Source organism: Pezoporus flaviventris, unplaced genomic scaffold, assembly GCF_033815535.1.
Source record: "Pezoporus flaviventris isolate CSIRO_AGI_PZ_B2104156 unplaced genomic scaffold, CSIRO_AGI_Pfla_v1 ptg000029l, whole genome shotgun sequence".
NCBI classification, from domain to species: Eukaryota; Metazoa; Chordata; class Aves; order Psittaciformes; family Psittacidae; genus Pezoporus; species Pezoporus flaviventris.
In genome coordinates this window covers 11,912,470-11,923,299 of record NW_026892577.1, presented here as the reverse complement: position 1 = coordinate 11,923,299, position 10,830 = coordinate 11,912,470, and the positions used below count along the sequence as shown (strand labels likewise).

The following is a 10,830-nucleotide window of genomic DNA, read 5'->3' as shown; positions in this document are numbered from 1 at the left end:
TGGTGCAGGTCTCCCTGCTGCCCCCGGGCAATTGTTGCTGTGCTTGTGGGAATGCGGTGGCTCGGGCTGTGCGGAGGTCAGTGCCTTTGTCTTGCTGCGGGGAGTTTATCTCTGCGGATCTTGCCTGCTTTCCTGGGTCAGGCTTTACCCCCGTTGTTATCAGCAAATGCAGGAACAGCCCGGTCCAGAGACGGCTGCATAGGAACCTCTCGACCCCCTTGCAGGGGGAGGCAGCACTCTCACATCTCTTCCACAATAATGGGCACAAGCCAGGCCAGGGCCTGAGGGCCAGGGATGGGACATGCCATGTCCTGTGCTTGCTGTTCCCCCTGCACCACCTCAGCAGCACCATTCCCATGCACCACAGCGGTGCAGGCAACAGGACAGCAGCATGTCGGGAGCAGCCCCATGCTTGCAGCATGGTCATGTGTTTTGCAATGGTGACTGGAAGCAGCAGTGAAGGAGGAGGCAGCAGAGCTGGTGGGACCCTTTCTGCTCCCACCTCCCATTGGGTCCTCCACCCTAAACACAGAGGGGACAGATCCCCAGTGGCAGCACCAGCGACACCAGTTCCTCCTTCTCTGCCGGGCTGCTCCATCCCAGTGCAGCTTCCCCTTTTCCAGCAGCCCCATCCGGACCCATCCAGCTGTCTTCACAAACCCAAACCATTAGCATTTCCTGCTCAAACATTTCCAATAAATAAATGAGACATCATGCCACAAGCCCGTAAGTGACCCAGAGGCGGGTTTGAGGCCGGGATGGACACGACCACCCAGCACCCGACCCCCTGGCTGGGCGCCAGCCCTGCCTTTGTTTGAATTCCCGGGTGAGTAAGCACTTGGCTGACGCCAGCCAAAACACTGTAAGAAATTATATTTTATATTAAATAAATTGTTTTCAGTAAATCTGTTCCTACAGCAAAGTCCAGAAGCTACCAGCAGCACCGGGCTCCCTGCAAGGGAGCGGGAGTCCTCTTTCCTGGCCCCATCCTGGCTGTGCTGGGCACACACCCTGCCCAGAGAGGTCCAGCTGGGACTGGCTGTACTGCAGATGCCTCCTTCTGACTGGGACACGTCGGGTGTCTCTGTCCTGAGGCATTAACCAGGCTCACTGGTGAGGGATGAAAGGCTTGGGCACGGGGTTTGCTCTCTCCGGGAGCTGCAGCTATTTCCCCACATCAGACCTCCCAAAACCAGCTTCTGTGGCTGTGTAAAAGTCTGTGCCTTGACACAGCAGTGTCTGTCCAGCCGCCTGGGGCTGGGGATGCTTGGGGACCTACAGTCCAGTCTTCCATCCATTGACCCTCTGCACCCTTGGCAGACCATCTTTAATGCACCAGGGTACCTGGTGTCAGTGCCTGGGCAGGTCATGGTTCATGGGCTGGTCTCCTGGCATCTGCCAGCATTTGCTGAGGCAAAAGGAAAAATTAAGGGAAAGCAGGTCTCTGAAACACCTTTTTACCAGCCCGTGGCTCAATCCATGGCAAGCACCATGATCAGCCCAACCATTGCCCCAGACAAGGCCAGCACTTCTCTGGGTGCCTGTGCTCCTCCTGGATGCCTGAGGATGCAGAGGAGGTCAGCATGGCCATGGAGTAGGTCCTGAGTGGTACATGAACTGCTCTGGGACTGGAGGGACATGAGGACTGATGTGCAAAATGGGTTTCAATGGAGAAATGGTGAACCTCTGGCTGTGCCCAGGCAGCAGCAGTGGCAGGAGAAGTTTGAGCCTGACTGGGTTGGCGGATATGCTCCTTTTTGGGATGCACAGGCTTTGTCCTCAGTGCTCCGAGTTGCTCTCTGGTTTTCAGCTGTAGGCAAAGAAGATGGATTTGGAGCTAACCAAGCTCTGTCATGGTGGCAATTAGGAAAAATACCAGGAACATAGCTCCGAGTGATTTTTTTTTTTTTTAAGCTATATTGTACTGAAGTCAAAACCTCCTGCAGGAACATAATGTTTAAAGGCACAATTTTGCTGTTGAAATTTTCTGAAGCATTTAAAGAGGTTGAAATGTTCTTTGAAAGAGAAGATGTAAATATTCCACTCTGGAAGTCTTCATTCGGTGGGGTGTTATGCGTCGGCATTATAAAACTCCAGAAACTGAAATACAGTGAAACCACATTTTAGATTATTTGTTTCATGGAGAAACTATAAAGTATTTTCTGATTTTGAATTATTTCTTCAGGGCTTCTGCCTTGGTCAAGGGAAGCCCCTGCTGCTCCCACCTATAGAAGCTGAGAGAGGAGGTGGGCTGATGGGACAGGCAACCACCATGGGCACAGAGCAAAAGCAAGTGGCTACCGAACACCCCTATGTTTACCGGCAGCTCAGCGGAGCAGGGACTGATTTTGTTTGGTGCCAGTGGGTGAAATTCGTGGGAACACCCATGGGGCGGTCCATGGGCACTGCCCATCACCAGCCATGCTGAGGGCTGAGCTGCTGCCGGTGTCCCGGTGCAGCAGGAACACAGCAGCGGGGCCCCTTTGCAACCCCTGATGGTGCCCCTCGGCAGGACCTGCGGCCCCGGCTGCCACCAGGGCTCGGTGCCTTCAGCACTTGCAGGCGCTGACAGACGGACCCGGCGAGGGGCTGGTGGGGGCCGGAAACTCCTGATCCCTCTTTATCTGCCCCTCGCCCTGCTCTCTCATCTCCCCGTCACGCTCCCTGTCTCGCCTGGTATCTCATGCTCCTATTCCTGTGCCTCCCCGGCTGCTGGGAACTGCCCACCCTTTGCAGCACCCTGTGGCGAGGCACTGGCCCTGGGCTTCCCTATCTCAGCTGCACTGTGGGGTCCTGGACCTCCCACCCCGGGACCTGCTGGGCTTGCTGCCTGCAAGAAGCAAGGGGAGGCACCTCAGGTGCTGGGTCTGCAGGAAGAGCATCAGCCACAGCGGCAGGCAGGTACCTGGGATGGGGCTCTGCAGCTGGGATTTATTGCAGGTTGGAGTCAGAGGAGAGGATCGAGCCCAGCTTGGCATCGTGCACTGAGGAGGTCAAGGAGGCTTGCTGCTGTCTTGCCCAAACATGCCAGCTGCTCCCGGGCTAGGGTCCAGCTGGATACCAGCTAAAAACCAACCACATGCCTTTCACTTGGCTCTCCTGGCATCCCTGATCCCCATCACTTCATTGCAAACCTATTGCCCCAGCTGGGCAGGGTGGCAGCCGGGGGGGGGGGGGGTAGGGGTGTTAGGATCCACAGTTAATGTAGCTGCCCCTAAATGCACTTCCAGAGATCAGCTAATCTGATAATTACAGCTACAAAAGCCATTTAGACAAACCATGACCTGACCCCGGGAGCTTGGAATGAAAACATTTTACCCTCCTCTGTCTGGATCCTGCACTGAGAAAACATCTGTATTCTGAAGGTGGCTGGGAAAACAGTACCCGCTGGAAACAGCCATAGGTCTGCTCCCTGCCTGCATGCTGCCTCAGATGGGCAGATGGGCAGCACTTCAGGCAAGGCAGCCTAAACCCCTACAGTGATGCTGGGATTGAGGGTGCCCCAGCGCTGGGCAGGGCTTTTTGTCAAGGAAGAAGATGAAGCAGAAGCCAGAGAGGTACAAGAGTGGATCTTGTGAGGGTGAGAGAAAGGAATGGGGTGAGTGGAGCACACCTGCACCCTCCCAGAAAGGTTTTTCCCAAACCCCGGTGAGGCTCAATGGGGGGGAGGACAGCACCTGGTCCTCAGTGGTCCCCGCATCCCTGCGGCAGCCTGAGCTGGCTGCCAAGCACCCCTGCCCCTGGCTTCCAGGAGGGGCTGCGTGCGGGGGGCCATGCATGTGTGTGGTGTGGCAGTGCATGCCCAGGAGGGCTCTTTGCTCCAGGTAAGGTGTGCAAGCCTTTTTGCTGAGTGGCAGGTCATTGCTGGCTGTCAGTCAGAGCCAGGAGATGAAGGGAGGGATGCCTCAGGGCTGGCTCCCATGTTTCTTCTGCTTTTACATACATTTTGGTGGCACCCTTTGTGTAGGCTGTGCAGATGAAAGCTCAGGGCCAGAGGGATCTTGCTAACGCACAGCCACCCGGCTCGGGGGCCCGGCGGCCTCCTGCTTCTTGCCTGTCTGTCTTGTTCCTGCAACTGTTCCCAGTGGAGCCCCACTGTTCCGCCAAGGGCAGGGGACACCAGCCGGGCTGGGGGCAGCCAGGCACACCAGCAGGTAACTCCTGCTGGGTCAGCAACCATGGCCTCATAGGCACAGGCAGTGGCATAGATGGTCTGCACCGGCTTGGCAGCACAGAGCTCGTGCTGTTCAGGAGCCCATGAGGAAGGCAGTACTGATATGGGGAAGCTGCATTTTATCCTGCAGCCGGCACTGCTCAGCCTGCTCTGGCAGTCCCAAGCAGCACCTTGGTGCAGCCAGCTTGGCAGGCAGCACCCCTGCGCCTTTATGATTTCCCTGCTCTGCACTGGGAAAAAGCTTGGCCATGTCCCCAAATATCCCAGTGCACTTTGGAGAGTGGTAGGATTAGAACCCAGTAAGTGCAGTGAGAACCTGCCAGTCTGGGGACTCCCCAGAACTTCTGTCTGCTCCAGAAACAGGATACACTAAGCAGCATTGGTTAGATTTTCCCATCGCAGCATCTCATTACTGCAGTGCTTTACTTCTTGTGAGCAGAAAAAGTGACTCACCCTGTGGTGGGCTACCCCCCATTTACCTCTGATGTCCATGGTCTCATCAACTGCTTCCCTGCTCAGCCCTGCAGCATTTCTCACTTAGCATTATCCACAGACCTCAAGAAACCCAAGCACTCTTCATACAGTTGGGGTTAGGGTTAAGGTTAGGGTTAGAGTTAAGGGTTGAGTTAAAGTTAAGGGTAGGGTTCAGAGATGCCCTCACAGCAGCTTGACAAGGTAAGGTGTTTGCAGGGGTCCACAGCTATTGCAGCAAGCAGACAAGAACCCTTTCTGGGTTTCCATGCAGCCTTTTGTCAAGGTCTGATAGAGGTTTTACCTGAGTTGGGCTAAGAACCTCACCAGGGCTTTGGTCTAGCACTACAGTCTTGCTCCTCTGCCTTTCCCATTACACTGTTTTCTTGGAAGGTAAAAGCATCGGCATGCTGCTGTGCCGCCGGGCAGCTCTGCCTCTTCCCTGCTCTCATGCTAAGCAGAAAGTGCACTGGGCAGTTCTTCCAGGTGCTGCCCGGAGCTGGGGAAGGGAAAGCTGTGCCTCCGGGCTCCCTCTCAGGCAGCCGGGCTGTGGAGCCACTTTCGGCTGGGAGAGGGGCGAGGAGCCAGACTGGTTTTCAGAGGGATCTTGGCTGGGTTAACAAAGGGAGTGTATGACACAGTTTGTCTGCAAAAGCTTTTGGGGACAGCATGGCCTGTGGTTTATGTCACGAGGGGCGGGGGGGGGGGGGGGGGGGGGGGGGGAGGTGGGGGCGGCTGTCGCGCTGCCGGGGCTGTTACTCGCGACGACCTTCCCGTTTCCCTGGAAGCCTTTCCCAGATGCTGCAGGATCGAGGGCGGATTCCCACAAACTTCAAAAGCCGCCCGAGGCAAGCGGCGGTTCCTAACGGAGCCGGTCACGCAGCGACCCCTTCCCCGGAGACCCGTGGGGGCACCCGCTGGTGGGATGCTCGGGCAGCCCCGGGCCACCTCCCGCCTGTCCCGTCCTGTCCGGGGCCGGTGGCGCCTTGCGGGGCAGCTCTCTGCGGGGGCCGCACGGGGCTGGCCGGCGGCAGCAGCGCGGTGCACGGACCGGCTCTGCCCCCTGCCGGCACTGCTCGGCACAGCCGCCGCTCCCACGCTAACTGGTGACCCTGGACGCTGCCCGCGGGCCAGCACAGGGGCTGACCCGCCAATGGCTTCTGGTGAGAGGGGAGGCACCCGCCAGGGACCCACGGGCTCGAGGGTCGCAGGTCCGCAGGCGGGTGGGAGCCGGGACCGTGTCGTAAAACCCAGGGCAGCCGCTCTGGAGGATCCCCGTAACTGCCTTGGGAACCAATCCCCACCCGGGCACGTCCCTCCTGGCACCTTCCTGCACCTCCAAGACCTGCGGCCCCAGGCACGGCCCTCCGGGGCCTGTCGTGCACCGCAGGGCTGACCTGCACCCACACGTGTGCTGCACCCCAGGGGCCCTTCTGGGGCCCGTGACGGGCCTCGAGCACTGCACCCCCGAGCACTGCCGCAGAGCAGCGCTGCCTCGGGCACGGTATCCCCCGCGGCACGCCGTACCACGGGCATCGCACCCTGGGACCCCGCACCACATCGCCGCAGCTCCGGAACCCACACACACCGGACGCTGCACCGCCTCTGCACGCTGCGGCCCCGGGTACGCCGCCACCCGCGGGCAGGGACCCAGCCCCGGCCGCACGCCGGGCGCTCCCCGATCCCCCGCGGCGCAGCGGAGAGGGTGGAGCCGAGTACAGGGGTGTCGCCAGCCGCCAATAGGCAGCGCCTGCGTCCCCGCGCCGCTGACGTAACCTGACGCGGCCACCGCCGCCGTCCGGCGTCCCCGCCGCAATTGGCTGCCCGAGCTCCGCCCGAGGGGCCGCAGGGCCGCCACTGGCTGGCGGTTGCGGGTGGGGCCGCCGGCGGCTCACTGATTGGCTGCGGCGTGCGGCGGCTCCGCCGGTGAAGGTGAGCGTCTCCTCCAGGCGCCGTGCGCCACCCGTAACGAGCCGGAGGGGACCAGCGTGGGTCGCGCCGCCATGGCCGCCTCCATCTTCACCGCCGTCCCCCGCGCCCCGCCGGTCGCCGTCTTCAAGCTCACGGCGGACTTCCGGGAGGACGGGGACTCGCGAAAGGTCAACCTAGGCGTTGGCGGTGAGTCCGCGGGCTCCCCGGGCCCGGCGGGGCCCCTTCCCGGCCGTTGCCCTTGCGGCGGTCCCGGCACCTGCTGGAGCGGCAGTGGCGGGCCCCGGGTCCGAGAGGTCACCGGGTCGCGACGAGCGCCCGTTCGGGGGCTGGGCGGGCAGCGGGTCAGCTGCGCGCGTCAAGGTCGTGGGGGCGGCCCCTGTCCGCCGGCCGCGTGTGTCCGTGCCGCGGGCCCAGCACGGCGCTCCCTTTCCCGGCAGCCTACCGCACGGACGAGGGGCAGCCATGGGTCCTGCCCGTGGTGAAAAAGGTGGAGCAGATGATCGCCAACGACAACAGCCTGAACCACGAGTACCTGCCCATCCTGGGTCTGCCCGAGTTCCGGGCCAATGCCTCCCGCATCGCCCTGGGTGACGACAGCCCCGCCATCAAGGAGAACCGGGTAGGTGGTGGGCAGGGGGTGAGACCGATCCTTCCTGAGAGAGCCACCGGGATCCTGGGGCTGTCTTTACAGCAGACTGAGCCCAAATATGCAGAGTAAAGGCATTTTGGCAGGATTTGGGGATTTCTCTGATGTGTTTTTTACTGGTTGTAGGTTACCTGGTGAACCCGTGTACTTGAACCTGTTTGTAATTTTGGGGAAAGACTGAACGTGTGCTGAGACTGGAATTTGTTTTGTTTCCTTCATCTTTTAACAGCTGTCCCACGGGAAACTGAAGTTGGATAACAGACGACCTTTCCTGAAATAAGCTACTAGCTGGGAATCTGCTCTGTGCCAAAAAGTAACAGGAATAACTGAAGTCTATTTATAACTGTAGAAAGTGTCAGGATGGACCTGTGCTTTGGAGGAGGCTGAAGACCACTGGAAGGGAATGTTGTCCTCGCTGGGGTGACCCCAGGGAGCACGTCTGGCATCCTTCTCTTGCTCTCTCTGTTCTCTGCACACTGACAGTGAGGTTGACCCTGCTGGCACCTCTCTCTGTTGCAGATTGGAGGCGTTCAGTCCTTGGGCGGGACGGGCGCCCTGCGTATCGGCGCAGAGTTTCTCAGGCGGTGGTACAATGGAAACAATAACACAGCGACCCCGGTCTACATCTCCACTCCGTCCTGGGGTGAGTGCTGTTGGCAGTGCTCCTGCCTCCTTGCAGGGAGCCCTGTGGGTCGGTTGGTGATGGGACCATGGCTGAGTTCCTTGCAGGCAGTGAGAGAGGTCTGCTTGTGGGTAAAATGAGATGCTGGGGCTGGATGAGGTGGCTTGCTGGAGGTGGGGCCTGCTTTTCTGAGAAGTGGTTTCTTTCCTCAGAGAACCACAACTCTGTGTTTGTGGATGCTGGCTTTAAAGACATTAGAACCTACCACTACTGGAATGCTGCCAAGAGGGGTCTGGATCTCCAGGGGCTGCTGGATGACATGGAGGTGGGTAAAACTGGTGTGGGATGGGCTGAGCTTGGTCCTGTGCTGTCAGGAGCTGGCTGGGCTCTTGCATGCTGTGCCTGGAAGTGGATCTCTGCACAGACTGTCAGTGGCCAGAGCAGCTCAGGGCATCTCCCTTTGCTGTGGGTGCCTAGTCTCATCTCTGTGTATGACCAAGATCTACTTTACTCTCTCCTCAGAAAGCCCCAGAGTTCTCCATTTTCATTCTCCATGCCTGTGCGCACAATCCAACGGGCACAGACCCTACTCCTGACCAGTGGAAGCAGATTGCTGCTGTTATGAAGGTATGGGCTGCTGCTGGGGCTAAAGTAGTGCTGGGGGAACAGATAGCTCTTGAGCCAGCCAGACCGCTTGCATCCAAAATGAGCTCTACAGAATGGCATGAGTTGTGGCAGGAGCTGGAAGAGTCCTGCAGGACAGGTGTTGAAGGAAAAGGCTAATAGGATGCTGTTTGCCTGTGTTCAGAGAAGTATCCCAGTTCTGCTTATGCTTCCAAGTTCTTACTTTCAACTCTGTGGCATGAGCTGCAGTGAGGGTTCTCATGCCGGAAAGATTACCCATGGGCACCTGCTTTTCACAGGTGCTGGATAATAGGATATAAGGTGGTGCATCTCTTGTGCCTGTGTCCTCAAATGCATTTTTTTCCTGCATTTTGTCTTTTAGTCTTCCTATTCTTTTACCCCAGTAGAAAGAAAATATCACAGTCTGGTGTTGCTGGACCATTTTTCTTTTGTATTCTTCCAGAAGCTCAATGGTCATTTTTCCCTCCTATGGGGACAGTAGGGGGTAGCGTGAAGATTGTGGGGAAGAGGTTTCCCTCTAACACTGTTCCTCCTTGCAGCGCCGGTTCCTGTTTCCATTCTTCGACTCTGCGTACCAAGGGTTCGCCTCTGGCAGCCTGGACAAGGATGCCTGGGCTGTGCGATACTTTGTCTCCGAGGGCTTTGAGCTCTTCTGTGCACAGTCGTTTTCCAAGAACTTTGGGCTCTACAGTGAGTGTCTGGCAGTAAGCTGGCCCAGTAGCATCATACCCAGACAGATGGGGCTGGCATGCTGGGGGTGGGCAGAGCTCTGCTTTGTCATGATGTGTGGGACCAGTGGCTCACATCTCTTTTCTTGTCCACAGATGAACGTGTGGGGAACCTGACTGTGGTGGGGAAGGACACAGACAACGTGCAGCGTGTGCTTTCACAGATGGAGAAGATTGTGCGCACCACTTGGTCCAACCCTCCCTCCCAGGGAGCACGTATTGTGGCAACTACGCTTTCTTCCCCACAGCTCTTTGCTGAGTGGTAAGTGTTGCTAGGGACAGTGGGAGAGGGAAAGCAGGGGAAGTTGTCTTCCCGAGTGCCAGGCTTGGTCAAATGGCTCCCAACTGGATAGGTGCCTGTCCTCACTCTCTGCTTCCTGCCTGCTGCAGGAAGGACAATGTGAAGACGATGGCAGATCGTGTCTTGCTGATGCGCTCAGAGCTCCGGTCTCGACTGGAGGCCCTTGGGACCCCAGGCACCTGGAACCACATCACAGAGCAGATTGGCATGTTTAGCTTCACAGGGTTGAACCGTAAGTACCAAGTGGCCTCGTGAAGGGAGGACTGGGTGAGGACAGTTTTGGTGGTGGTGAATTGGGCTGAAGCAGTCCAGGCAGGAATCTCTCAGGGACCACACTGGAGTCCTGGCATCACTGCCTCTCTGGGTAGGCAGGGATGAAGCATCAGACAGCATTTTGGTGGCCAGTGCTCCAAGTTTTCTGCTTGTTATGAAAGATCCAAGCAGCCCTGACTGGTTCTTTGGGCTTTTCTGAGCTGTGGGATCACTGCTCTGACCTGATGTCCAATTGTTTCCCCAGCTAAGCAGGTGGAGTACATGATCAAGGAAAAACACATCTACCTGATGGCCAGTGGACGCATCAACATGTGTGGCCTGACTACGAAGAACCTGGACTACGTGGCCAAGTCCATCCATGAAGCTGTCACAAAAATCCAATGAAGCACATGAACAAACAAACTTACATGAAGTCACCAAAGCTGTAGTGCGTAGTCTGTGTCTTTTGCTGCTCATGGCTTGCCTTGACCCGCAGCTCTTGGGGTTTAATAAAGATGGGAGGGGCAGCTCAATCAGGGATAATCATCTCTTCACCTTTTTGAAGTGCCCCTTATAATATGGTAAGCCAGTGCCCCCAGGAGGGTGGTGGCAGCATTAGCTGCCTTGGCTCTTGTTTGACTGACAGCAGCCTGGCCTTCAGGCACTTAGAGCTGCATCTTTAGCACATCTAAGTCAACTCCGTGTAACTGATCAGTTTGATCTAGGTGAAGTCTGGTGCCAGTGCAATGTGCTGTGGGATAACAGCTCAGTTGGCTGGGATCTCATATGGCTTGTGAACTAATGTCACTCTGTAGTACTTTGGGGAGGAGTGAAGCTGTTGCTGTTGTGTGTCCCCCCCCTTGGAGTTCTGAGCCTTATGCGAGCAAACATTCGTAATCGTGATTATTGCTTCTTTGTGTTGCTGACAGAAAATTAAATCTCCTCTGAACACTACCCCTACCTTGTGTAACGTGCCTTCAGGCTGATCTAATGTCTTCCCAGGCTGTGGTTAAAGCCTCAGCAGCCTGGTTTGTCCACTGGTTCTTACTCAGTTGGTTT

At 57.4% G+C, this 10,830-nt stretch overlaps 1 protein-coding gene across 1 annotated transcript; it reads left to right on the top strand.

Annotated features, from left to right (window-relative positions):
- Positions 1–6,541: 6,541 nt before the first annotated feature.
- GOT1 (glutamic-oxaloacetic transaminase 1) lies at positions 6,542–10,304 on the top strand. The gene is made up of 9 exons (XM_061459040.1): positions 6,542–6,763; positions 7,015–7,196; positions 7,743–7,866; positions 8,058–8,170; positions 8,368–8,472; positions 9,030–9,180; positions 9,315–9,480; positions 9,609–9,751; positions 10,037–10,304. The coding sequence occupies exons 1-9, from the start codon at positions 6,649–6,651 to the stop codon at positions 10,174–10,176; spliced, it is 1,239 nt and encodes a 412-aa protein (XP_061315024.1). The 5' UTR covers positions 6,542–6,648; the 3' UTR covers positions 10,177–10,304.
- Positions 10,305–10,830: the final 526 nt, after the last annotated feature.

Excerpts from the sequence above, each read along its gene's own strand:
- GOT1 (XM_061459040.1), top strand. The coding sequence starts at position 6,649 with ATGGCCGCCTCCATCTTCACCGCCGTCCCCCGCGCCCCGCCGGTCGCC. Across the intron at positions 7,197-7,742 it reads CCGCCATCAAGGAGAACCGG|ATTGGAGGCGTTCAGTCCTT; the intron begins GTAGGTGGTGGG and ends TCTCTGTTGCAG. Across the intron at positions 9,481-9,608 it reads CCACAGCTCTTTGCTGAGTG|GAAGGACAATGTGAAGACGA; the intron begins GTAAGTGTTGCT and ends TGCCTGCTGCAG.